This window comes from Amyelois transitella, chromosome 6 (genome assembly GCF_032362555.1).
Source record: "Amyelois transitella isolate CPQ chromosome 6, ilAmyTran1.1, whole genome shotgun sequence".
Lineage (NCBI taxonomy): Eukaryota > Metazoa > Arthropoda > Insecta > Lepidoptera > Pyralidae > Amyelois > Amyelois transitella.
This window is the reverse complement of record NC_083509.1, coordinates 9,630,094-9,657,497: the sequence shown is the minus strand read 5'-3', so window position 1 is coordinate 9,657,497 and position 27,404 is coordinate 9,630,094. Positions and strand designations below refer to the sequence as shown.

Below are 27,404 nucleotides of genomic sequence, written 5' to 3'. Positions count from 1 at the left end.
GCATTCATAACTCTCTTCATGCAAGCTCGGCGGTTTCGGGTACTTTTGACCTGACCCTTTACCAGGACGTCCTTAATTTGATCAAGATACGTTCGTCTAGGTCTTCCCACTCCGACCTTTCCCTCCACACTCTTCTTGTATATCTGCTTAGTCATCCCGCTTTCATTCATCCTCTCCACATGACCGAACCATCTCAACATACCCTTTTCTATTCCTGTAACTACATCTTCTTTCACATCACAACATTTCCTTATCACGATGTTCCTTATCCGGTCACTCAATTTCACACCCATCATACTCCTTAACGCTCTCTTTTCCACTGCATTTATTCTGCTTTCGTGCTTCTTTTGCCATACCCAACTTTCACTCCCATACATTAATGTCGGGACCAACACGCCCCTATACTGGCTGTGGCCAGTCGAGCCTTTTTGGATAGTTTCTGACTGCTCATAAAGGCATGCAAAGCTCCATTCACCATGTTCCCCGCGTTCACTCTCCTTTCAATATCACTATCACACTTGCCATCTGATGTAATCTTTGATCCTAGATATACAAACTCTTTCACTTGCTCAACTTTTTCTCCTCCAATCAAAATATTACATGCTGTCATTTCTTTCTCCATTTCAAAAACCAGTGTTTTAGTTTTACTTACGTTCACTTTCATTCCTTTCTCTTTTAAAGCTTCACGCATACAGTTTACCATCTCCTGTAATTCTTCCGCTGATGACGCCAGTATAACCTGATCGTCGGCATAGAGCAGACATTTGTCGAGTAACTCATTCATCCTTAATCCAATTTCAGATTCTTTCAAATCTGTCAAACTATCCATAAATAGGTTGAACAGCCACAGAACAGAACAGTTGCGGTGACGCAACACATCCTTACCTAACGCCTTTCTCAATCTTAAACCACTCAGTGTGCGCTCCGTTTATCCTGACACAAGCACTCGAATCCTCATATAAGGATTTCAGTGCTCGTATTAAAAAACTGCTCACCCCATGTATAGAAAGTGCTGACCAAATTCATTCCTCTTAACTCTGTCATAGGCCTTTTCCAGATCTACGAATGAGCAATAGACTTTATAGAATAGTGGTACGATAACATCCTTACACCAATCTTTTGGTACTCGGCCGCTTCTCCAACACAAATTGAAAAGGCAGTACAACTGACTAGCTACTACGCCTTTTCCTGCTTTTAGCATCTCGACCGACACTATCATACCCAGCAGCCTTACCCGCTTTCATACTCTTCTCTTAAGTGCTTCCACAATTTCGAACATTTCAATTTCGCCTTCCATCTCATTCTCTTTTTCTTCGCTAAATCAGAAATCTTTATAATTTCCTTCCTTTTTTTCAAATAAACTTTCAAAATAGTCCTTCCATATCTTTAGCACACATTCTTCTCCTTTCACAACGCTACCATCCTGGCAACTGATCCTAGTCATCTCTCTGGTTATAGTTTTTCCTCGGACTGATCTTACGGATTTCCAGAATACTTTCAGATTTGACTGAAAGTCTTATGATAGCCTTTTATCAAATTCCTCTTTATACTCTTCTTTCTTTCTATTCACAGCTTTCTTAACCAAATCTTGTTATTTTTTTATATTCCTTACGTGCTTCATTCACATCTTCATCCATGACCTTTTGCATTCTTAAGTTAGCTTTTGCTGCAAACAAATCCAGCCATGCTTTCTTTTTTTCTCGCACAAGTCTTGCACATCTTTACTCATCCACGCACTTTTGTGATTTTGTTTCTTTTCTTCTTATATTTACACCACACACTTCAACAGCTACTTTTACAATTTTTCTTCAACCTTTATCTACAATCACAAAGTCTATCATACTTTTTAAAATACCTTTCACTCTTGTGTAGGTGTGGATCTTTTTATGTCGAAACATTGAGTTCGACACAAAAAGATCCCACTCTAGACAAATTTTAATACACTTCTTCCATTATCATTCATCTTTTCGTCACCAAACGCAACAAACACCTTTTCATATCCATCACGCTTTACAACCCCACCCATCCATTAAAATAACACGTAGCATAATAATCTTTTCATTTGGCTTGGTAACTTTTAATACTTCTCTTACACTATTCCAGAACTCCTCGTTTTCTCTTTTTGCTGTTGTTGTACCCCTCTATTTTTTTATTATTTGGTTTCTTTTCACTAAAAACATTATCAATACATTTAGCAGATGTGGCAATGAAGCGGGTTGGTTCCAAGAACGCATTATCTAAGTTAAAACATTTAAGTAGGTTACGAAACTGTGTTGTCACTGTGGAGCTAACTAATAGGTCAATGTTAAAATCACCGCAAACAATTACTTTCTTATTACTTTTTGCAACTACTCTTAGAACTTCCTCCATTGCAGCGCAGGAACACTTCCTACCAGTGGAAAGAGCACAAAGAGCAGTTTTGAAAGTACTCATGTCTGTGCCAATTCGTCATCCAACTGCGCCACTTCATTTCAAAACTAAGACCCTAAGCTTACGCAAGCTCTTCATATATAATGTTGTTCGCAGGTTTCACCGTCATTCTGAACAAACCTTACTGTCTGACACTAGAAGATATCGGTTTAATGTACCCCTATGAAAGACTCGCTTTGCTCAAAGATTATACAACTTTCTAGCCCCAAGAATATATACCATCCTTCAAAACAGATTAAATATTATTAAGTACACTAACAAACAATTAAAAGATAAGTAATTTAACTATTTACTCCATCTAAATGAATATGATATAGATCACCTCTTGACACCATTAAAATAATGAAAAAAAAAACCAAAACACATATTAACAAAAATAAAATAAAATAAAAATAAGGCATAAGGCTCCCAACACAAGAGAAATATAAATTTAAATAAAGAAAAAAAAATCACTTTCTTATGCAGGAATATTTATATATGCGTTTGTGTCTATATGTATCTTGTATATTTTTATATATGTACCTATGTATGCCCTTAAATATTTTTTTTTATATTGTATGTTCCTATATTGTTTATCTTATACACCCAACGCAAGCATCTCGGTTCTATAGATATAATTATATGTGTGTGCACTGAGTTCAAAGATATATGTCACAATTTGTTAAAATTATAATAGAAGCCTTATCTAGGATGTGGAGACCTGGTGTCTTGTACGACAGGCAGTTTAAGCCTATTTCAAGCGCCAGTCTTCACAAAATTTACAGTAATTAGGTACCTATTTTATTAAAAGTAGTAGTATAAGTGTTAACCCTGTTACTTGCATGCACCAAATGTAAAAATTTTGTGAAAAAATAAATAAAATTATTATTATTTATTTATTACATTCAGAAAATTAATAAAACTATTATTGAGTGGACTATAAATACAAATAACAATGTGTTCCTCAAGTTCGGCACAAGATACCTAAACACTAATACAAACAGTCCTAAGGTTTAGTTTAAATCACGTGTTGCGTCCACAGAATCATCATTACAAAAATTTGATGATTCTGTCGATTTTGACAGATTATGTAAAGAATGTAAAGAAATGTAAAGAATCGTTTACCACAATGTAAACCCGTCAGTTCTTTTATGTTGTTTGCTAACAAAGTAGCAATTCTATTTTTATAAAATCTTAAAATATAAACATTATCTTTCGTCAATAAACATTTTTTTATAAACAGATTCGTATCAAAAAATACGAACTTGTCATGACGATATGACATATTGTTAACCATATTATTGATCAAATGAATAAATTGATTTCTTTTTAGCGTCTGGCAACTTAAATAACGAAAAGCACAAAAAAATATTTTACATACATTTAAATTATTTAGAGTACCTAGACCCTGAATAAGGTCTTGTTTGCTAATATTTTAACTGTTTCCAACCATTATAACGTGTTGCTCAATTGTGTGTTTTTTATACTCTTAATGATTTGTGAGAAGTTTTCGAATTGGTTAGACAATAATGTATTATGTTTTCTAAATTCTCACTTAACAGTTTACCCATGTTGCGTCCTATACTGTCTGAAAAAAAAAACAGTGTTCTGTGGGCTACACGTATCAAACAACGACACTCCGGCATACTATCAGACAAGCCCCCAAGACATGGAGAGGGAACCACGGTACTACTGTCTGTATAACTTCTGACTTTCCAGCAATATACACTCAGTTAATTCTAAACAAGAACACATATTTGTATACATTTATTTAATTTTCTCAGTTTTCTGCTTCTTTTTATTGTATTTGTTATGACTAAACCGAATAGCTGTAGTTTGTTTTTTAATTTCACATGAGTGAGGTCACACTTGTGAGATCAACACTGAGTAACTGGAGTCTAAGAGAGGAGTGGAGGTAACAGAACGAATATAGTTTTTGATATAAAAGTGCTTGCTAAGTTTATAAACCAACTTACCTAACCCTAGCAAGATCTACCTACTTTATAAGTATTAAGTATGACTACCGTCTGGGTGTGTGGCAACAGAAGAGTCGATAAAGTATACCTGATGGTGTGCAGTACGATAAACAATAAAATTACAAAAACAGGCGAACTAACCTTTGTTTACGTTATAAACCGGCAACTTCTTGACTACAACTTTCATCACAAATTACCCATACAAAACTATATATACTTTTTAGCGAAGAAACACTATATTACATTTATTATAATATTTTCTTAATTAACATTAAAATTATAGCTAGTTTTAGTTCTTTTTACATTTATTTCACAATATTTCTTCGTGCTACTGTAGTGCGCCAAAAACACATTTCTTTATAATCGATAACAATAACACAGTTCAATTGTAATATAATGCACTGATTTTTATGTTGCAACGTCTGAATGGCAAGAAATACTATTATAATGAATTTATTAACATGGAGCTAAAATTTACAGAACGGTAGCGCCATCTTTGGATTGGAAGACAGATGATTAAACAACACAACAAAATCATTTTTTATAAAATCAATTATTTAAATTTCGATTCTCATTCCAAAAACACAAAGGCTACTTTAATTTTATGTATATTTATTCGTTGCGAAATAAAATAATCTTATTAAAATAGGTTCTCAGAGAAATTTTTTCTGTCGTCTTTTTACCGAAATATCTGAATCGAATGTCAAGGTAAGTTTTGATAACTGATTTAATTAATAAAAGTTGATGTTTTGAATCATGCTCGCTGGAGTCTGAAGATAATATTTTCGAACATTCTTCAATGTTCTCTATTAGGAATGAATATATGTAGAGATAATATTTTTCAGTGTTAGTTTTCCTGAAATTTCTTTTTAGTATCTTTTCCGTTTTAAGACAAATCTTCTCGAGATCTTGTGAAGGATAAATAAGACCTCCATGAGTTTTGTAAGTTATTAAAGATTTTGAATAAATTTGAGGGTCTCCACGCAACAATGACTCACAGACTGAACATTTTAAATTTCGTGATAGTTTCCTTGCAACAAACCCTGCAATATATGTAACAACAGACTCAGCATATTTTGAGATGTTGCTATTAAGACAGTCTATATATTCATCGAATAACTCGCTATCGTCTTCTTCAACTTCTATAAATGACTTTTTTTCTGTGAGGTCGTTTATGGTGCGAACTGGATCTGTAGTACTAGAGCAGTTCAAGATATTAATCTGCTCTAACGGTATGCAGTTCCCAACCCCACTATCGCGTATCTCGGCGCGTATTAAAAGCCGCTTAAATGCAGCCCTAAATTGCACTGCATTTGGATTATTATTAAAGCCTCCGCGGGCCCTGATTGCGGAAAAAAACAACTCGATATGGTCTTGGCTAAATTTATAAATCGGTAAGTACACCAGGATTGAATTTTCGAGCACTAATTCCATAAATAATTGTAAAGCGCTTTTCATATCGACGATTAAGCCAATGAAACCGGTCTTCCTCTGGGATTCTATTACTAATGTTCCGTCGGCAAATCTTAATGTACTAATGTACTTTTCGGCCTTTTCAAAAAGCGCTTCCACAAGTCCAATGTTATTAGAGCAAATTGCTTTTTTCCACCCTGGAGGTCTCACAGAATAGCTGTTCAGCACATCGAATACGTCATTCAGAATTCTAATAAAAAGTATGGTCCCATCACAATCTTCGAACCCTTCGATTTTTAATTCTTTGCTGCAATACTCAAGCGCGTCGGCAACGGACTCACTTAGCAGCTGCGTCGCTAATCGGACCTTCATTTTTTGTTTATTGAAAAATACATGGGCTTTCGTGACTTTAGTGGCCAGATGCAAGCCTTCACTCTCTTGCAATTCCACAAGTTTAACTAATAAATTGTAATCAATTTTTGCTCCTAATGAATCATAAAAAATTTGTTTATCTCCAAAAGCGTTTCTAACTAATTTTAGCGCATGACAAGGGTCAATAAATGCATATATTTTATGATTCTCAAAAAAAAGAAGGTCTCATTCATTTGCATGAGATTGCACCCCATACATTCAAACATTGAAAAATTCGATGCAGGTCCATCACACGTAACGCTGACAACATTAACACCTACTTCAAAACATTTATGTAAACATGAAAGCAATAGACCAGCCTTTTGCTCACCACTTAAACTAGTGATGAGAAAATATGCCACGGGCAGCTTCCATTTTCCATTAACACAGTTTAAAAGAAATACCAAACTTTGGTTTGCTACTTCAGCAATGTCACTATCTAAGTCAGACCCAATGTTTACTCGACCGTGATATTGTTTTAGTCGTGGATCCCAAATTAGGGATTTTCTGATAGACATTTCATCTATCACGAGGGCACAGATGACAGGCTCTTTACTAGCCTTAACCTTAGCTTCAAGGGTACGAAAGGCTTCTTGACACAGCCCAGGTGCAGCATCTACGTTTTCATACCACTTGCTGAGGGTCCGTGGATGTGGGAGACAGGACTCGTATGTTCTTCGGATGAAATCATAAGCCTTTGGAGAATAAAAATGCAGGGTAAGGGCAAACTTTCTGATTTCTTCAGAGTACTGTTTTGGCAATGGCATCCCTTTACATTTTAAAATCTGCCTCTCTAAAAAGTCCTTTGATCCAGTGCATTGCCTTAATAACATGGATGTCTCCACATTTATTAAATTTTTTTGCTTCAACTCTATTATTATATTTTTAAAGGAGTCAAGTTTAATCTTTTGTTGACGGACCACTTCATTCAAGCATTTAATTTTCTTTTTCTGTTTCTCCACTTTTTCCTCTAATCTTTTTAATTCTCGGAGTGCAGAATCCTGGAACATTAGGGAAATTTTCATTATTGGTACTCATGATTACATAAACATTTATAACAGCATGAATGAATGACATACTAATCAAATAAAAAAAAATTAATTCTACGTGACAAACCAAAATTATTTCATCATAAACTCATACGTGGAAAGAGGTAGTCTCTGCCTACCCCTCCGAGAAAGAGGCGTGATTTTATGTATGTATGTATGTATAAACTCATACCAATTCAAGATCATGTGGATGTGGAGGATTACTTGAGCATGATGGTTGATCAATGGTGTTAAGTGGTTGATCAGTGGTAGTTGTAATGTCCATTAATGCAGATGGGGATGGATGGTCTGCCTGAAAGAGAAAAAAATTGAAGATTTAACAAATGACATGGTTACAAGTAATAATAGGTAGGTAAAATAGAAACATGGACTCAAATGTTTGGTAAATTGTTAATCTATAAGTATTTTTTTGTAACTTAAAAGTTTTTATTGTACACCAACAGACACCCACGCTTTTGCCCATGGTACACACATAATAAGTTACTTGGGGATAACGCAGCTTTCTAGCATTAAAATAATTTTTATAATTGGACCCATAGTTTTAGAGCTTATTCATGTAAAAACAATCACATCTTTTCATTTTATAACATTGTAAAGAAAAATATCATAATAACATTAAGGAACACTCATCACACCACCAGCCTCATCACCAGTGTTTGTGATAGGTTGTGATAATCCAGTGATTGTGGTAGATTAAAATGTGGACATCCTGCAACTCAAAATTTTTTTATGGAGGCCTGCGACTACTTTTTATAAGATATTTTGTGAGTACTAGAACAAAATTTGTTCCGATTAATATAAAAATACATTTCAGTCAAAATTGAAATAAGAAAATTAGTAAGTATCAGAACAAAATTGTAGAAAAAAGGCTTATTATGTTTTCTATGAGTTGACAAAAGTACATGAGACTTCATGTACTTTTGTCACAATCACAACACGTCATGCTAAATAATAATATCAGTCAAAATAGAAATTGTGAAGTATATGGTAATCAGAATAATCGGTCAACAGTTACAGGGTAAAATTTAAATAACTTCATTGGATCCAAAATAAATAGATTGACACATTATTTACCTTTGCAAATATTGTTGGGATAGCATCATCTCTCAATCTAACTATATTTAAAGTTTTATTGAATGCACTCTCTTCAAAGTGCATTGAGCACACATAGATGTCTTTTGTTCCCGGCCGGATATTTTCTATGCCAATTATTTGTAGCCATTCCCTTCGCCGAGATTCGTTCCTTGGTAAACTAAAACAAGAAAAAAATACAATATCATAACTTAGCCCCTTATCTATACTAATACTATACATATACATACTATTATAAAGCTGAAGAGTTTGTTTACGCGCTAATCTCAGGAACTACTGGTTCCAATTGAAAAATTATTTTTGTGTTCAATAGACCATTTATCGAGGAAGGCTATAGGCTATAAAACATCACGCTGCAACTATTAGAAGCGAAGAAATAATGGAAAATGTGAAAAAAACGGGGAAAATTACTCATTCTTGAGGGCTTCCGCTGCAAAAACGGTTCAAGATACCAAAAATATATGTATGAAAGAATTATTCCTCTTGTAATAATCTAAAAAAATGTCCGCGACAGTATATGTCTATCTTTTAAGATAAACTCACTAGAACCGTTCTTATGGAAACCAAATTTGGTCGAAATTAATGCATTATTTGTTAAGAGTTGTATCAACGTAATAATATTAATCTTTATCCAAATAAATGTATTGTTGCTTATGAGTACTTAATTGTGAACAAAATTGTCTTGGACATCACTTAATTTCAATGAACATCATAGAATATATAACAATTTAAAAATAAAAAATGTTTAGGCTATATAACATCACGCTGCAACTATAAGAAGCAAAGAAATAATGGAAAATGTGAAAAAAAAACGGGGAAAATTATTCGTCCTTGAGGGCTTTCATGATTTCCAAATAACTATTCCACGCGGACGAAGTCGCGGGCACAGCTAGTTTATCGATAAGATTCTATGTTCGATGATGTTCAACACTAGCACACGTGTTTATGTTTTCGATGTGAATGAAATATTGAGAATATTACAATTTTTTAAAGCTCACAACAAAGAAGATTAAAAGTAATAAGGTTTTTAAACACATTTAATTAAATACACTGTATGATAGACAATAATTTAACCAAATATTAACCACTTACCGGTGAAAGGTTAAATTCGGCCTATTTTTGCTTTGGCATAAGCCACAATATGCTATTGAACACTTCATTTGTTGTTTATTAACGATTAATATAAGCACAACTTGGTAAACAGTAGAAAAACACGAGATTTCCTCGGAAAAACGTAAAATCCTCACGGTGATAACTTCCACGAGTAAGCTAAGCGGGCTACTTAAGATGGCGGTGCTCCAGCACAAACACATCGAAGCCAATGAAGAGGGTGCTGATAAAAGAGTGTAAACGTTTTTTCTCCCGTTAAACCACTGTTGTGAGAAAGAGACAGATATATCAGTTTTTATTTCTGAGTCAAGTTGAACAATTAGGGCACCTCCATAGAATATTATTTCATTGACTGATGTACATATGAAACTCGAAACACTGACAATGACATATCACAAATAAAATTACATTGACAGACAATGCAGTACAAATCATTGCCATGTAGTCCGTTGCATTCTGCCGGTTTTTTGCTTTGCTTTTGTGAAGTGAGGCTTCATTTTCTTCGCATTCCACTAAAAAAAAAAAACAAAAAAATTCGCGGTTTATTGGCATTTCTTGCTGTCATCTGGGATCTGTCATTAATTTTTGCCGGAAACTTTTCGCTTGCCGTTGCCGTTCAGTAGAAAGTGTAAACGCCGGTATCGTTTCCTTTAAATAAATTTAATAAGAAACTGGTTTAGTTGTTTTATAATAATTGAAAAATAAAATGGCACCAAGATCTACAAAAACCAAGGTATCTTCATCATTTTTCAACTCTTCCTGCTCCGTTTTGCTAACACATTGCCTACTTTATGTTTTACTCTTTGTTCTAAAGGAATTGTGTTAATAAAGCCTATTAAAAGATAATATTGTGTTCCCATTTTTGTGTGTGTTAGATTTATGATCAATACGCAATTTGAGTACAATTTAATTCACCGCGTGTGTTGGATATGCAAATTTACACGAGCTTTGCCTCCAAAAGTTGCAATGGCTGTGCAGTCGATTATTTCTTTATAAAATGTATGCGTCATTTTTCTCATATATTGAATCACATTTTGTAGGCCATCCTATATTAATAATAGATTATTAATTGTTAGAAATCATTGTATTGTCACTAGTAAAAACGAGGATTAATCATGGATGCATTCTATAATCGTATTCATGCTGCAAAATTAGGTTATTCTTATCTTTCAATCTAGTTTCTTTAATATGTCCATGAAAAAACAGTTAAAATTGTGTACATATGAAAATAACTAAAAACAGTGTGTAGTTTTTTTCTGTACAGATGCTGAACCAATTTTCATCCTATCATAATGGGGAAAACCCTTTTGCATTGTAGATGCAAATGTAACACTTTACCTTAACTAATACTTATTATTTGTACACAGTGTTATGACTAATTTAGATGCTTGATGCTGAAAAAAATCCAATTATTTATGTAAATAGTGTATGTATATAGTATCATACATATATACATACATATGATCACGTCTATATCCCTAGCGGGGTAGACAGAGCCACCAGTCTTGAAAAGACTGATAGGCCACGCTCAGCTGTTTGGCTTTGTGATAGAATTGAGATTCAAAATAGTGACAGGTTGCTAGCCCATCGCCTAAAAGAGGAATCCCAAGTTTATAAGCCTATCCCTTAGTCGCCTTTTACGACATCCGTGGGAAAGAGATGGAGTGGTCCTATTCTTTTTTGTAATGGTGCCAGGAACCACACGGCAAATAGTATCATAGTGTATGAAATATATAATTGGATTTTTTTCTTTTAATTATGTACAATTCCTATAACAATTTAAATTTTGATACAATAAAGATACTTATTATATTGTGAACTACTTCATTTATCACATGTTGAATTAGAGATATTAAACAGTAAAAATAGGGTAAATTAAAGTATCCAGTATAATAATTTTGGATTTTGTTCCCGGTAATGTGGAAAGCCTACCTTTATGAAGTCCACACAGAAAGTTACCAAATGGGCACCAGCTACCCCTAGCAGGGTACCAGTATGTAACTCTCACATGTAGATTTTTAACTTAATTCCTGATATATATAATTATTTCTTATAGAAAGCCACAGATGTCAAAGTAGCTGATGAAGCACCAAAAGGCAAAGGAAAGGGAAAAATAATTGAGGAGCCAGTGATTGAAGCTAAAGCAGAACTTGAAGAGAACATTGAGGATGTTGCAGTGCCAGATAAGAAGGCAAAACGCGGAAAGAAGAAAGCAATAAATGACAAAAATGGACTGAAACCAGTTGATGATAAAGCTGAGGATGTTGCTCCCCCAGCCAAGAAGAGTAAAAAGAAAAAGGCTGAGGAATCTGATCCTGATGATGTTTCTAATGATGGGGATGAAGCTGACAAAAATGGGGATATTGAAGCCAATGGTGACTCTGAAGAGGCAGAAAAGGCTCCTGCTGGCAGGGGACGTGGTAAACAAGCAAAAAAAGAGCCGACAGTAGTTAAAGCTGGAAGAGGCAAGAAAGCAAAACCAGGGAAAGCTAATGGTGATGTAGAAAAAGAAGCTGTTGCTGAAAAACCTTCAGCTAAGAGAAGAGGACGTAAACCTCAGTCCAAGGATGATGCTAGTAATGAGGAAGAAGTGAAGTCTGAGCCCGTGGCTAAAGGAAGAAAAAAAGTAACAAAAGAAGTGAAAGAGAAAACACCAGAGAGTGAAGAAGAAAAGGTTGTGGAGGAGCCTAAAAAGAAAGAGGCTAAAGGCCGGAAAGGAAGGGGTAAGAAACCTAAAGAAGAGGTGCCTCAAGACAAGGAAGAAGATGAACAAACAGAAGAAAAAGGAAATGGTAGGTATTATATAATTTTATAATAATGATAATGCTTTACTGATAATATGATACAATTGACTGCCTCTTTTGCGCAGCATTAGTGCACTTGTCTGTGACACAGGAGGTCCCTGGTATAAAATCCAACCAATGTTGAGAAACAAACTTTCTCCCATTGTCCTGGGTCTTGGTTATTATATAATATGCTGCTATTAGTATTTTGTTCTTAGTGCACTAATTTCAAAAATAAAAATTAAATTTAACAAAAAAAAAAAAGAATTGCCATTAGAGCAGCTCCAGTAGATAATCTATCACAATAAATACCATTAAGAAACAGCTTATTTTTATTAACTGATCATCAAATTTGCTATAGAAAACTTTGAAAACTGGCTAAATCTGATTCAAATTCAGGTGATGCAAAGGCTGTTGAAGAAACAGATGAGGTGGAAGAAGAAATAAAGCCTGCCAAGGGCAAGCGGGCTCCAAAAAAAAGGTCAGCGGAAACTCCAGCAGTCGACGATGAGTCTCAAGATATGCAAGACACAGGGGAACCAAAGAAAAAGAAGAGGGGTAAATATGTATAAATGTTGTTAGTGTTAACTAGTGGTGAGGTGTTTGACAATAATTGTTTTGTACTTTATTATTATGAATGAATGTTTTCTTTACTACTTAATAAATGGTTTTCTAATCATTTACACCTGTTTTATTGGTGATGTTAAATTTTAAAATCGACCAGCCCTTAAACTTCATTAGATTGCCTGATTTATTCTTTTCTATCTTGTTTATTAATTAATTAAACTGACTGTAACAAACTTTGTATTATTATGTATTTCATAAATGAAAGGTATGTAATGTTTGCATAATGAGCTGATTTGTTTAAACTTGATACATACATATATCACACATTAACCTATATCTCTTTATCTAGATGAACTTAAGGTTATTATCTGATATTCATACCATAAAAAATAAATGCTCGGTAAAAAAGAGCGCTGCAAAAATTTTATTGTACAAATTTCTTAAAAAATTAAGTTCTGAAATATCTGAACATTCTGGAAATTTTGGCAAAAATTGGCGCTGGGGTCCCTGGAAATAATGCTTCACTGCAGAAAGCACAGGTAAGTTTTTGCAGTGCTCCTCTTAATTGTTGTGGCGTCATTATTGGTGACCAGATCATAACTTAGTGAGACTACCTCTAAAGTTTGCCCCCAGAACATAGGCCGAGAATCTTATGGTCGATTTTCAAATATAACGTCATTGACCTTTCTAATTCAATAATAATTTTGTGGTTCAACATTATGTAGTATAATACCTTTGGGGGCATTTTTAACAAATAACAATATAACCATTTATTATTACAATTCTTATGACAATTACTAACATACTAAAATTTTAATTAATATGCAATGGAATGGTTCTCCTTTGTCTTATTTTTTTTACAATACCTTATTCTGTCATTTGGTCTTGTTTGATACGAGTATTAAACTATTTTTACAAATATTTCAGCTCTATCTGAAGATACTAAAACTGCACCACCCAAAAACAAAGCATCAACAGATTATGACTCATTAGATTTTTCCAATTCCTCGAAAAATAAGCAGGATAAGGAGTGGAATTTCAAAATTGCTAGTTGGAATGTTGATGGTATAAGAGCATGGTTGAATAAAGGTGGTCTTGATTACATAAAATATGAAAAACCAGATATTCTGTGCCTGCAGGAGACCAAATGTGCTCAGGAGAAACTACCAGATGACGTAGCCAATTTGCCAGGCTATCATTCTTACTGGGTCGGTAGTGAAAAGGATGGTTATGCGGGCGTTGGCATCTATACTACAAAACTCGCGATGAATGTCCAGTATGGACTACAAGATGAAGAGTTGGACAGTGAAGGCCGTATAATTACTGCTGAATATGAACATTTTTATTTGATATGCACTTATGTTCCTAATGCTGGTCGAAACCTAGTCACCCTCCCTAAGAGACTGAAATGGAACGAGGAATTCCGAAAATTCGTTAAGGATTTAGATAAGAAAAAACCTGTGATAATATGCGGCGATATGAACGTGTCACATGAAGAAATTGGTATGTTACAAACATGTTATTGATGTTTAACTATATTATCTCAATATTGTCGAATTGTTGAGAGTTATTTTCGTAAGTATGCAAAGTTTTTCTTTAAAATCTTAACTTTTTCCAGATTTGGCCAATCCTAAGACTAACAAAAAAAATGCTGGATTCACCATTGAAGAGAGAACTGGCATGAGCGACTTACTCGGCGATGGCTTTGTCGACACCTTCCGCCATCTCAACCCTGACAAGACCGGAGCATATACCTTCTGGACGTATATGAAAAATAGCCGATCGAAAAATGTGGGATGGTAAGTACCTACATTGATGTTTCCTTTCGGCCACTTGGCAACGTAATGAAAAACTATCGCTGTTTCGCTTTTTATTATGACGTGAAACGGGATAGCGATAGTTTTTCGTGCTATAAAAATGGCGCCGCGCGTGCCATGCCATGCCACGGGGGAAGAAAGATTTCTTTTGCCGTTTTTTATAATTATTTTGTTTCTTTTTATATATAGATCATATAAGAACTACTGAGAATATTTTGAATGGATCTAATGTGTCATGTTTTCTGTTCATTTCAGGCGCCTAGACTACTTCATAGTGTCCGAGAGGCTCCTGCCGTCACTATGTGATAGCATCATCAGGGACCAAGTCTATGGCAGCGATCACTGCCCAATAACCCTCTTCCTGCATCTGAGCAGTGCTGACAAACCAAAATAGGCACTTAAGAATCATTACACAATAAATTTTCATATCAACAATTTCATTATATCGACATTGACACAAGTAATATTTTTTTGAGAGAACATTAAAGTTATTTCCGGTAAAATTAGTTTTCTTTTCATACATAAAACACTCATCCAACTAAACTATAGACTTAGAAGCGGCGGTGGCCGAGCGGTTAAAGAACCCAATAAACATCACGAGGAAACCGTTAAATTCTAACTTACGGAGTTCAGATGGGAGTAGCTTCGTTTAAAACCTAGATTTACTCCAAGATCATGGTCACAGACGCTGTAAATGTGAATAAAACAATTTTTGTTTGTAACAAATAATCATTAAAAAACTACTGGACCAATTTGGAACAGAGGTAGAATAGACCTTCAGGAGTATCACTGGCTGTATGGGAGCGAAGTCCTGTGTAAAAGCTAATCATAACAAAATAAAAGTCACAAGGTCAGTCGGTCAATTGACATTAATCTCTAATTACTTTTTCCTGATTAGTGCTAAAAACGCCAGTATACAAGTATCATTTGTGCTGCAACACATAATTAATTTACTTTAAATTTTGGAAGTGAAGAAATTCATCATTTCACTGCCCACCAAGAAAAGGGGTTGTGCAAGAGACATTATGTTCGTTCATTATTTCACAGTTTTAATTAGAAGTAAAAAAAAAAGATTAAATAAATTAAGTAGACAATTTATTGAACTTATATTGTTATAGTAAATAAATTAACATTATAAAAATACTTAAATACCAAATAAATATTCACCAATTCAGTATTGACATATTCGACCCTCGTCTACGGTACTTCATATGAACCTGTAACAGAACAAATCCATTCTTTAGCAGGTATTTCTTTAGAAATTATTTCCAGAAGGGCTACTAGCATCACATCTGCTTTAAGCCATTAGAACTGATTGCAGGATTAAAGTCACGCCGTGTTTTGGGCAGGAATTCCACCCGTACATGGTCGTTATCCCCACCCTTCGCAAAATCTTTAAATGTGTGATTTGGATTTCCTGCCCCGCCATCTCTCTTCCCTGATACAAAGAACTTGGGGATTTTCAAGGCAAGAGTGAATAGGCATTATTTGAGCTTGCGACCACCACCTTAGGCCACATCTTGCGTACCACCAAGTAGATAAAGTTCAAACGCGCTTAAATTATCATAAAAAACTGATTAAAAAAATCAAAGAAAATTGTAAAATAAACCAACTAACGATAAAATAATTTACACCAATAAACTATAGAAGAAGTTATATGACTTTTACAGAAGCCATTCTGAAATATTTCAAGAATATAACCATTCTTACCTCAATAATTTTAGCAAAAGCATCTCTTTTTAGCAAGGAATAAGCAGATGTTAAACTGCATACGGTATTTCCCTCCAGTACTTTAAGTCCAGAGCAGAACAAATCTATGCCAAGTTCTAGACCAGTACCGAAGTCACACTCATCTACAGCTATGTTTGCATATGTTATCACTGGTTGAAGTTCTGATAGTATTCTGTCCCGGTCAGAATCAGATTGTGCATTCTCTAACTGGGTGAAAAGTTGCTTTATTTTACCTGTAAAGAAAAATCTATTATTTTTAGAAATGTGATTATTTAATAGACTTACATCAAGAGTACAAAACTGATGTTAACAACTCAGATTCATCAGTCCATCTGTTAATGTTAGTTTTACATCCTTGCATGCATGGGAATTGATGAATTTATGTTATCAATCTTCTAGCATTTATCATTATTTGAATATCAATTCCATCATTAAACCAAACAGCTGAACAAGGTCTATCAGTATTTTCAAGACTGTTGGCTACTACCTTCGTTACCTTTGCAGTGGAACCTAACTCATATAAGATCATATGGTTACACATCTAGTTGCCTGAATGTGCAGATTTCCTAACAATGTTTTGGCCTTTTAATCGAGGTATTTTACATACATAAAATCACTCCTTTTTCTGATATGCCACAATCTCTGCATACTTCTTTGCAACATCTGCATTCTTAACTCACTTCATGCAAGCTCAGCAGCTTCAGGTACTCTTGACCGGAACTTTTGCCTTTTTTTTGATCACGGTAAGGTTTCCCATTCTTCCTTCATTCTTCTTTCTTAAGGCCTCACCATTCTGACTCTTTCTAGTTGATTTAAAAACAAAAGGTCAGTGAAAAGGTCTTACCATCTTTTTCAACCAAATGCCTGTATCCCACTTGTGTTTTCTTTTCAACAGGCACCACAATGCCAGCCCCATGAAATGTTTTTGTCACAGCCACCGCCCATCTCTTTTTCATATTATATTCTTCTAAACTGTAGCCATTATCACTTGCAGCTTTTTTAATTTTCTCCATTAGCTTCTCACATGCTATTGAAACAAATGGTGATGATTTTTTCTCCTTTTGTAGGTACTGACTGAAAATGAGATTATATACATTTCGTTTACATTTGAAATTTAAATAAATAAAATGATTAGCACACACCTAAATATAAGACTTGGATACTTACTACACTGCTCCAAATAAATTATCAGAAATGGGTGTTATATGACAGTCCTTGGCGCTATCGCTACTGGCTACAAATACCGGCTGCTGGTCAGGATTGTCTCGATAGTACCCTATGTGGAATTCACTTTTCCCTTTCCTTTTCAATACTGCCTGGAATAATTATGTATAAAAAAATGTATGCCTACCTCTAAATTTTTTTTCATAGTTTTTGATAAATATATAAATGAAAAATTACACAGATGTCTGAGAATTCTGTGGCACAATTTTCTCAAGCTCCTTGGTGATTCTGAAGGCATGTTAGGCGGTTGGTACCAACATTCAAAACATGAAAGTAATAAAGCCATGTCAAATGCCTTTAGACAACTTTTATGAACATAAGAAGAATACAACATGATTAAGAATAATATAGTAGGTACATTATTATTACCTGAAATTCTGGAGGATCATAGAAAAATCTCCAATGAATCAAATAAAGACTTTTGTTGTCTAGTTTTGGCAATTTGCCCAGAAGCAAATCGAAAGGCCCGATCATTTCTAAGTTAACACTCGACAGTGATTTTTCAATAGCAGACAGTGAGTCACCAAGCATTTCATAAAATTTAAAGAAATCTGTTGGCATTTCTACTAAAAATAAATCTTTCAAAACGCTATTATCCTTGCTTACATCTAAAAATGTTATATTTTCTGGCAAAACGGGCACATGATCCTTGGGAAACTTTTCATTATCAACTTTCAGTTCAGAAGTAGAGCTACCAACTTCATCATCTTTCCGTTTACTTTGTTCTGGAATCATGTCTGCCTCTTTATCTTTACTATGGAATGAATCATGTGCTACTTTCTGTTTTCTCATATAGGGCTGGAAGCGCGGCGAAACCCTGCCCTTGTTTAGATTTGGAGGATGTTTAAAACTTTGATGATGAACTGGATTTTTTTGATAACATTTCCCGCCATACTTGCAGACTTGTCGTGGGTCATCAATATATTTTTTCCACTCAAGTGACATATTGCTATTACAATGGGTAATTTGATGTCCAAATTCACAAAAATTATAATTCTTCGTTACATATAGAAATCACAATGAAACTATAATTCCTGCCTACAACCACAAACAACAACAGATAGATCAGTCCGCTAGCCATCAGCTTGCTAATTAGACACTACACACTAGTGACAAATGACAGTGATGTTTGACCATAGACCAAATTTTACTTTTATGGTATTTCGGAGCAATTGATTTGGCCACACAGACAAAGAAAACAACAGAACGCAACATTAGCATCGAAAAAAAAAAATCTACTTTTACTTAACGTCACGTCAGTGTCATAATTTCAATTTGCGAAGAAGTGGAGCAGTTAAAAAATGGATTTTTTTTTATTATTTTTTACAAAATAAAATATGTAAATCTGGGCAGTGGTTCTTGGTGTTCAATACATTTGTTTAAAAGTATTGTTGTAGGTTATATACAGATCCTGTAAATATTACGATGCGAGTGAATTAAGATAGCATATAGTCAAATGTGTTATGGATTTGTTGGTGCGTTTAATTGTTTTTATCTATTTTATATTTCAAATATAAAATGTAGTTCACCAGTTACTCAGGAGTTAATTCGATGAATGGGCTTAAAAAATTTAACTATAATTTACCAAGGACATGTTTATAATAAATCATCGTAACTGCTGCCATTCGTCAAATTCTACAGACTACGAATCATGTTCTTCAACTGGTAATTATTTATTCATAATTTTGTTTACTTGTTTTATACAGGAATTTGGTTTTATTTCTTGACAATGCTTTATATGTCGCTATTGGTTATTTAACATCAGTTTTGCTTTTTATATTTAATAGTAACAGTATGTCTCATCAAATGAAATAATTTTGCATAATGCCTAATATATTTTGTTTTTCACTTTCATTTTAACATTAGTTTTGTTTCTTAATGATATTTTTGTAATCTGTGCACAGGGAGTCATGTAAGTAAAAAATAAATGTTGTTAGGTACTAATAGTTTATTGATAGTCACATTTTAAAGTGCTGATAGTGAAGATAAGACAAAGAAGGTATGTGCCATATGATAAATTTCCCATACACATTATAAACATCAATCAAGAGAAAGGTTTATAAACTATAACAGAACTTAGTAAACTGTAGCTCCACCCACATTCAATTTATATTCCTGTTCCTATGGGAATTTCCAGAAAAAGTAGCCAGAAGAAGTAGTATGTTACTTGTGAAGGTCTTCTCTTTTCTGTGCAAAATCAGTGTAGTAGTTTTAGAGCTTACTATTTACAAACATTATCTCAAATATTTTCACATAATATTATTTATTTCTAATTTATTGCTGATTAAAAATTTTCAAAGACACATAGATTCTTATTATAATACAATTGTGTTTTATGTATCCACCAGTGTGCCCTTCTGGCAGAAAGGAACAAAGAAACCTTTACCATCCTTTGTCTTATCCATCTTCCTGTCTTTCATCCATCCTTCTTTTTCTCTGTCAACCTGTCTTTCACAATTTTCCAGTCTGTGATAAGTTGTGCTCATTTCTGTACTTTGTCACACATCATTTGGCCCATCATCAATTGGATGTATTAAAACATGATCCAATGGTAGTCATAAGAGGAACTACTAACCCATTAGTAGGATTTGGATCAGGAAATATTCCCATTTTTCTCTTTCCAGGAAGGAAATAATATTCCCCTTTCCCATTCTCTTTCTGAAAGTAAAAAATGTATTTGTATTTGTTTTTGTAGTATTTACTTGGCATTGTCTTCAAAATAATTAAATACTTAATTTCATTTAATTGTTTATATTCCTTTTAATTTATTACTTATAAAGTCGAAATTATTTGTAGAAGTTTATTTATTTTTTACTAAAATGTAAAAAAAATCAGTTTGAAGTTGGGGTTTTTTTTTTGTAATTTTATTTACTTTCAGAAGCATAGCATAAAAATGCTTAAGCAACATAAATATAATTTAAGAAGATACATCTAACAATACACCTCTTATACAAATCGTCTATCAGTTCATGTACCATCACACTTATTTCTCAAAGTGTAGGCTATGGCTTTCCACTTGATACAATATTAAAAAATTTCTTTTGCTCCCTCTACACTGCTCCATAACCCTTTTCATGTATAAAACCATTTGTCCACGGAACCCTAAAAAGCAACAAACTAAAAGTTCACACCAAAATTATATACTTACTAGCTGTGCCCGCGACTTCGTCCGCGTGGAATAGTTATTTTGGGCATCATATTTATTTTTGCAAACATCCTCCTCGGCTTTATCAATTATAGCTGCTAATTGTTATGCGACTTGGCGACGACTTGGCCCACATCATTATCTCCAAAACTCACGTCACGGGGGTCACGCGTATTAGTAAGAACGCTGGTTCGCCGTATTAAATGTTTCGCTGCAAACTGCTTATAACGACTATATCTCAAAACCTATTCGTCTGATTTATATACTGTAAATGGCAATTTTAGTCTACATGAATATAGCCAAAAGTAATAAACATATTTATTTGGATAAATATAAATATATACGGGACAAATTACACAGATTGAGTTAGCCTCGAAGTAATTTCCAGACTTGTGTTACGAGATACTAACTCAACGATACTATATTTTATAATAAATACTTATATGTATAGATAAACATCCAAGACCCAGGCCAATCAGAAAAAGTTCGTTTCTTATCATGCCCTGGCCGGGATTCGAACCCGGGACCTCCGGTGTCGCAGACAAGCGCACTACCGTTGCGCCACAGAGGCCGTCAGGATAAGGATTAATACTGAATTAAAGAACATTGGTTTCAAAATAACTTATGTTTATAATGAAAAATAATCTTAAAAAATGAACATAAAAGTGGTTATTGTAAGTAAACCTTAAGAGATAGATATATACTCTCGCGGACTTTTTTGTGGCAAAAAATGAGTACTTCACATCTTTTAGTACATTGTTTTACTATATCTTTGTTGGTTTGCGCAGCGTTCGCGTGGAAAGCTTGCAGATGGCCGACTCATTCAACTTTCACCTACATTGTTGACGTTTCCCGTAGGAAATCCGGGATAAAATGTAGCCTATAGCCTTCCTCGATAAATAGACTATCTAACAGTGAAAGAATTATTCAAATCGGTTCAGTAGTTTCTGAGATTAGCGCGTTTAAACAAACAAACAAACAAAACAAACTCTTCAGCTTTATAATATTAGTATAGAGTATAGATTATAAAACTGAAAAGAATCTACATTAAAGATAAAGTTGGTTTCGGATCCAATTATGTTCAACTAAAACTAACTCTCCATGATCTATGCTCTCAGATATTCTTAACCCATACTAGTGGAAATCTTGTGTCCATTGTCCGATGCCAAAAATATATATCCTAGCCATATGGCCAATTTATTAATTTATTATTATTTATTTGCATTGTAAACCGTATTTTAGTGTCTATACACGCCGATCAATAAATCTGCGCATTATATTAATTAATTACAACTGTTTTTAACTTTTGCATTGCGATAATGTATTTTGTTTATTTTTTTAAAGCTTTTTTGCTAATTAGTTATGACATGACTCCATTTCTTCGACAATCTGAGAATGAACGTCGTCACTTCTCGTGCCTGCACTGCTATATTTAGTAGCATTGTTTGTTGGGCGCAATATATCGAATCGAAACACTGCGAAATTTAGAACAACTGCATGTGTACATCGTGCTGCCATAAAACTGATCATATAAAACGTTCTTATTATAACCCCAATCAGCGGTTTTACCACACCAGAATATTTATATGTACGACGAAATATTACTGACATGTTTACCCTTTAGGTGTGAGTAACATCGAAAATTGTTTTGCTAATATTGTCGTAATAGTTTAATAAATATTTTGCAGAATTTGGGCTTAAAATTAGTGCTTTAAATGCTAAGAGTCGCAAAATATTTAAAAAAATGTTCTAATTTCCTTACACGATGTCGAGCCGAGAACGGCCGGAGCGGTGTTTCGCCCTTGATAATGTAATTTATGGGATTCTCTAAATACTTTTTCGGAACATTAACGATTTCAGAAGGGTATCTTGTAATATTGAGAATAACTGGTATTTTCAGAGCAACAGCGTGCCAAATTGCGAAATCGTGATTGTTATCATTAAATTTTTTTTATTTTATTTTATTTATTTTACTGGAAAACTAACAGTGCTTTTAACTAATAAAGTTTATAATACCACAATCATAACTGAAACACAATTATTATTATCAAGTTTTCACGAATTAGTATCCAAATGCTTATGATAGTCATAATTACTTAAATTAAAACCACATTCTTAATAATCTATAAACCGTAAATTATAACATTATTATCCTTCGTTTTTCACAAATTATAACATTATTATTATTTTCGTGTTTATATTGAACAGTCACATTGAGAGCAGTCGTTATTGAACAGTACAGTAGGTCAAAATCGTCATTGTCATCAATGAGTAGATCCGTTTAGACAACAAAGTGATCGGAATGACTTACTCCGAGAAACAAATATCAGACGTACGTGTAAAAGCAATACTTAAACGCAAAACATTGATATAAATACAAAAAGCGAAGCACCATCATGCAAATCTATGCTATGCCGTGTCCCAGATACGTCGACATTGCGCTGCAACGGGCGAACGGAAATCGCCTAGCGACAACATTGTTGTTTGGTCTGTCTCTCTGCCTCCCTTACCTACTCGAAATGGCAACAAAATATTGGCTAAGGCTCTCTCGGTATTACAGTTGAAATCAGGTTAACACAGTATACAGTTGAAATCTCGGAGCCTTAAATATTAGGAAATTATCTGTATAACAGTTTTCGAATGAGAAAAGCACGAAACCAGTCAGTGAAATGCTAAATGTATGGTGTAACTTGATAAAGCGCTTTTAAAATATATATTGTAAAACTTTTTCCGGTGGTAGTGGTGTCTATATTTACACACTCCCTTTCTTATTTTATAAAAATGTGAACGATGGTGCTGGGAGGGTTGGAGGAGTAAACCAAATTGTGAAGGGAATATGGTATTCACTTGATAAGTTTAGGACTATTAATTAACTTTTGAAATTTGCGCGGTTAGTTGCCGCTTAAACCTTGTTTTACTACAAGTACTACATTCAGGTTGTTCGACACACGTTTGACATACGTTTTATCTAAAAGCTTGCATATAAATTTATTGTACCACTTAAAAAGCAAACTGATAAACATTGATAAAAAAGGACATGTATAAAGGTATTTTTGTATTGTCCACAGGCCATGAACACTTGACCTTACGATGGAGCATCGCGATGGATGGGGCGGTGGTGATGTGGGTGCAGCCGAGAATTCTACTGAGCGCTCGCAAGCCGAACGCGATCGAGTACGGATCGAATTCTATGCTACTTATGACGTCATGACGGGTGTGCGTATAGCTGCCACGTTGGGCGGATTTTTTGCGCTGATGGTGTTTCTGATTGTTTATAAAAGTCGAAGCAAATCAATGAAAGCTTTAAATGATCCGAAAATAGTAGAGTTAGCTGAGGCAGTCGTGGCAGAAGAACAAGCCGTGGAAGAAGAGCGCCAGCTGACAGCGGCTCTCGAAGAAGCACTATCCGAACGGGCGCGTTCGAGACCCTCCATTGGTGAAGAGCCGCCTTGGCCACGTACTTCTCGATTTGCATCGTATGGTGGTGGTTACGGAAGTTTACTGGCACCACCTCGCAGATTATCAACACTACGCGGTGATTCACTTCCCGGATCTGCCCTGCGATTTGCAGAACGGCGAGCTTCAGGTGGTCCTCGTGATCGCCGTTTGAGTTCAGCAACGTGTTCGAGCTCAGGAAGCTCTTACTTAGAACGACGTGGATCTTCTGTGGTGTGTGCTTTACCTGAACGTCGATTATCGCCTTGTCCTAGTGAGAGACTTGCGCCTCTTGCTTCTGTAGGCAGTGTAGGACCGTCTTATGCAGTGGAGTGCGAATTGGCATCAGTTGGTGCAGACTCAGTGTTTGCCGAAGATGAGGTGGATTCTACAGATGATGAAATAGAGCAGTTCTCCACTGATAGCGGAGGAGGCGAGGCGCTGGCTCTCGCTGAAGGCACAGAGCTGACCAGTAGGCCGGCGCCATTGCCTCTTCGGCTGGACCGCGCGTCTCATTCGCGCGAAACGTTGTTCTAGTCTGGTTTGGTGTGGTATATCAGCGTACCATACCGGCTGTTACATGTTACTGGCACATTAAAATATCGACTTTCTATAATCTTATTTACATGTTTCGGATTGGCATAATTAACATATCACTTTGAACTCAAAATTGACATATCACTTAAATTGGCTGAATTGAATAATTCAAAAGAATTTATTTTGAAACAAAAAATGAGCTTTTCCGTGTCTATAAAATACCATTTTATACTTCATCAGCTTCTCCGCATCTTCTCGAATATAAAATAAGAATGTCGATATTTTAATGTTTAGTGTGTAAATAGTTTGTTTTGTTATTATATTGATGTTTCGCAATGTTGATGTTCACAAACCACGATACCTATAAAGTTATTTATAATTGACGTGTTCCTTTATAGCCGGATGTAACATTTTGCTCATTTTTCATTTGCTGACGACTAGTCTGGAATGCTGTTGTCGCTATGCGTACCAGTTTTTCGTTCATTTGGCATGTTCACCATTTAGTGTTCTTGTAAACGTATTAGATAAATAACGATCTGCCGAATTAGTCTTTTATAGGCACTATAATGTATGTACTTTTAACTATAGGCAAGTTAAATAGTTTTCGAAGATTTTTACTTCTTACAGCGGCTATTCTGTTAAAGAAATTTCAAACTATAATCGGACTAACTGCGGACCCCACTGAAATGTGGTTGTTCTAGCCAAAGTTCGCCGACTTGACATGGTGTTTATAAAATGTAGATAGTACTTACATACTTGTTAGGGTAGGTAGTCGTCAGTGCGAAGTCAATTTGAGAATGTGTAATTGTATTTTAAAATATGTAGTAATATTGCTACTTACCCTTAAACAAAATGAAGGGCATGTAAGATCAATACGTCCTCAGAACAATAATGAAGTCGTAAGCGGCCTAACAAATTAATGTTGTTCGAACCAACGTCTCTTTCCAAGGAAACTGCCACTATTCTTGTTTTATGGACACCAGAATTTTATTGATTCTTGTGTACCGCCGCCACAGCCATAGCGGGCCCAGTAGATTGACTCACAGAAGTCGTTTTTATTACGATTTAGATTTACGTGTTAGTTTATGTAATGTTCGTTGCTCGAATTAAAAAGAGCTCCCAGTAGTCTGTATAATGTTGAAATGTATGTAAAAAATTGTAAATATAAAATACAACTCATGTGTTGTTTCAATTTTCGTGATCACATTTTTTGGTTTCATAATATAAACTTTCCGCGACTTCGACCGCCTTGAATCTATATGTGACTTTTGTTAGTTATTGCATTATATAAGCCACAAACATTTATGAGTACTTATTCTAGAGAGAGAGAATTATACATCTGTGGGCTAAGCTATATTATTGCAAAGTTTTATAAAAATCTGTTCAGTTTTTTTTGCGTGAAAGAGTAACAAAAACAAATCCAAATTCTTACAAACTTTCACATTATAATCGGGTTTGGCTTCGCTGGCGCGTATTTAGAACTATAAAGTTCTTACTGGGATGAAAGGTCCCTTTGTTCTCCAGAATCTTATTATTAAAATACGTAAAATGTCGTGAAGATTGGTTCAGTAGATGACTCGTGAAGAAAACAAATTGACTTTGCATTATTTTAATATAATTGGGATATAAAAACAAGAGGTTACACAGAAACTTACATTCACATTTATATCAAAGATTTTTTTTATTAGTATGGAATGGACAATCTTTCGCCCGCTGTTCTAATATCTCGTTCCCAAAGGAACCAAAAAAATGCTTGTCTTTTCCAAAAAAGAAACTATACATTACCGACATAAATATATCTCGTCTTTTTCCCTTACTACAGGGTAGAGAGAGCCAACAGTCTAGAAAAGACTGAAAGGCCATTTTCAGCTGTATGGTGGAATAGTTTCAAATAGTGACAGGTTGTTAGCCCATCGCTTAAAGAAGAATCCTTCTTTTATAAGCATTCCCTGGACTGCCAGAACTGGCAGACGTACTTCTTCACTACCAGAATCTTCAGACCTGCATGAAAGCACTTGATCAATGTGCCCCTGTTCCGAGTGCCGAGAACCATACGTAGTACTGTATCTCTTACGCATGAATATCATAAAAGGAATTAACAATTTTACAGTAATCTTGGTACGTACTTAATATATGTACCTAGTACCTCATAAATGTTTGTATCTTAATCAAATTAAGGACGTCCTGGTAAAGGGTCAGGTCAAAAGTACCCGAAACCGCCGAGCTTGCATGAAGAGAGTTATGAATGTGGATGAAGCGAAGGAAATATGCAGAGATCGTGAAAAGAGGTAGTCTCTGCCTACCCCTCCGGGAAAGAGGCGTGATTTTATGTATGTATGTATGAAATCGAATGTGTTTTAACAGTGTTAAAGTATTTTAGTATTAATTTACTTTCGCCTAAATATTATAACCGTCCGCTGCCCGTGTAAAAGGGCAACCGAGTTCGTACGAAGTCATGCTGCTCGAGCCCATATTGCAAAAATACATCGTGACACATATGTTCGCAGTCTCGGTGTCGAGCAGTCTCGAGTATATTTATGTACTATGCCTGGTTAAAACTCATGAGTCTTAACTTTGATGCACTGTCCACGCCTCATTGTGTTTGTATTCTTTATATATTTCATGGCCATGGAGCAGAACAGGGCCTGCCAATCTTTTCTGTCACTGTCAAGTTAGCATAGCATGACATGTCATCTACTTTCTAC

At 34.8% G+C, this 27,404-nt stretch overlaps 3 protein-coding genes across 3 annotated transcripts; 2 read left to right on the top strand and 1 right to left on the bottom strand.

The window, feature by feature from the left end:
* The first annotated feature begins 10,018 nt into the window (after positions 1–10,018).
* LOC106131135 (DNA-(apurinic or apyrimidinic site) endonuclease) lies at positions 10,019–15,130 on the top strand. Its single transcript, XM_013330131.2, has 6 exons — positions 10,019–10,193; positions 11,517–12,252; positions 12,643–12,801; positions 13,738–14,313; positions 14,429–14,609; positions 14,883–15,130. Exons 1-6 carry the CDS (start codon positions 10,167–10,169, stop codon positions 15,019–15,021), a joined length of 1,818 nt encoding a protein of 605 aa, XP_013185585.2. The 5' UTR covers positions 10,019–10,166; the 3' UTR covers positions 15,022–15,130.
* A 570-nt stretch (positions 15,131–15,700) lies between these two features.
* Positions 15,701–18,676, bottom strand: LOC106131159 (histone PARylation factor 1). The gene is made up of 5 exons (XM_013330157.2): positions 17,952–18,676; positions 17,526–17,674; positions 17,203–17,432; positions 16,338–16,591; positions 15,701–15,844 (listed from the first exon to the last, which is right to left on the bottom strand). The coding sequence occupies exons 1-5, from the start codon at positions 18,525–18,527 to the stop codon at positions 15,791–15,793; spliced, it is 1,263 nt and encodes a 420-aa protein (XP_013185611.2). The 5' UTR covers positions 18,528–18,676; the 3' UTR covers positions 15,701–15,790.
* A 159-nt stretch (positions 18,677–18,835) lies between these two features.
* Positions 18,836–25,878, top strand: LOC106131382 (uncharacterized). Its single transcript, XM_013330481.2, has 2 exons — positions 18,836–19,247; positions 23,796–25,878. The coding sequence occupies exon 2, from the start codon at positions 23,818–23,820 to the stop codon at positions 24,697–24,699; it is 882 nt and encodes a 293-aa protein (XP_013185935.2). The 5' UTR covers positions 18,836–19,247; positions 23,796–23,817; the 3' UTR covers positions 24,700–25,878.
* Positions 25,879–27,404: the final 1,526 nt, after the last annotated feature.

Excerpts from the sequence above, each read along its gene's own strand:
- LOC106131135 (XM_013330131.2), top strand. The coding sequence starts at position 10,167 with ATGGCACCAAGATCTACAAAAACCAAG. Across the intron at positions 12,802-13,737 it reads ACCAAAGAAAAAGAAGAGGG|CTCTATCTGAAGATACTAAA; the intron begins GTAAATATGTAT and ends CAAATATTTCAG. Across the intron at positions 14,314-14,428 it reads CGTGTCACATGAAGAAATTG|ATTTGGCCAATCCTAAGACT; the intron begins GTATGTTACAAA and ends AACTTTTTCCAG.
- LOC106131159 (XM_013330157.2), bottom strand. The coding sequence starts at position 18,527 with ATGTCACTTGAGTGGAAAAAATATATTGATGACCCACGACAAGTCTGC. Across the intron at positions 17,675-17,951 it reads ATGATCCTCCAGAATTTCAG|GCAGTATTGAAAAGGAAAGG; the intron begins GTAATAATAATG and ends TAATTATTCCAG. Across the intron at positions 15,845-16,337 it reads CTTTTGCTAAAATTATTGAG|GTTCATATGAAGTACCGTAG; the intron begins GTAAGAATGGTT and ends GTTCTGTTACAG.
- LOC106131382 (XM_013330481.2), top strand. The coding sequence starts at position 23,818 with ATGGAGCATCGCGATGGATGGGGCGGTGGTGATGTGGGTGCAGCCGAG.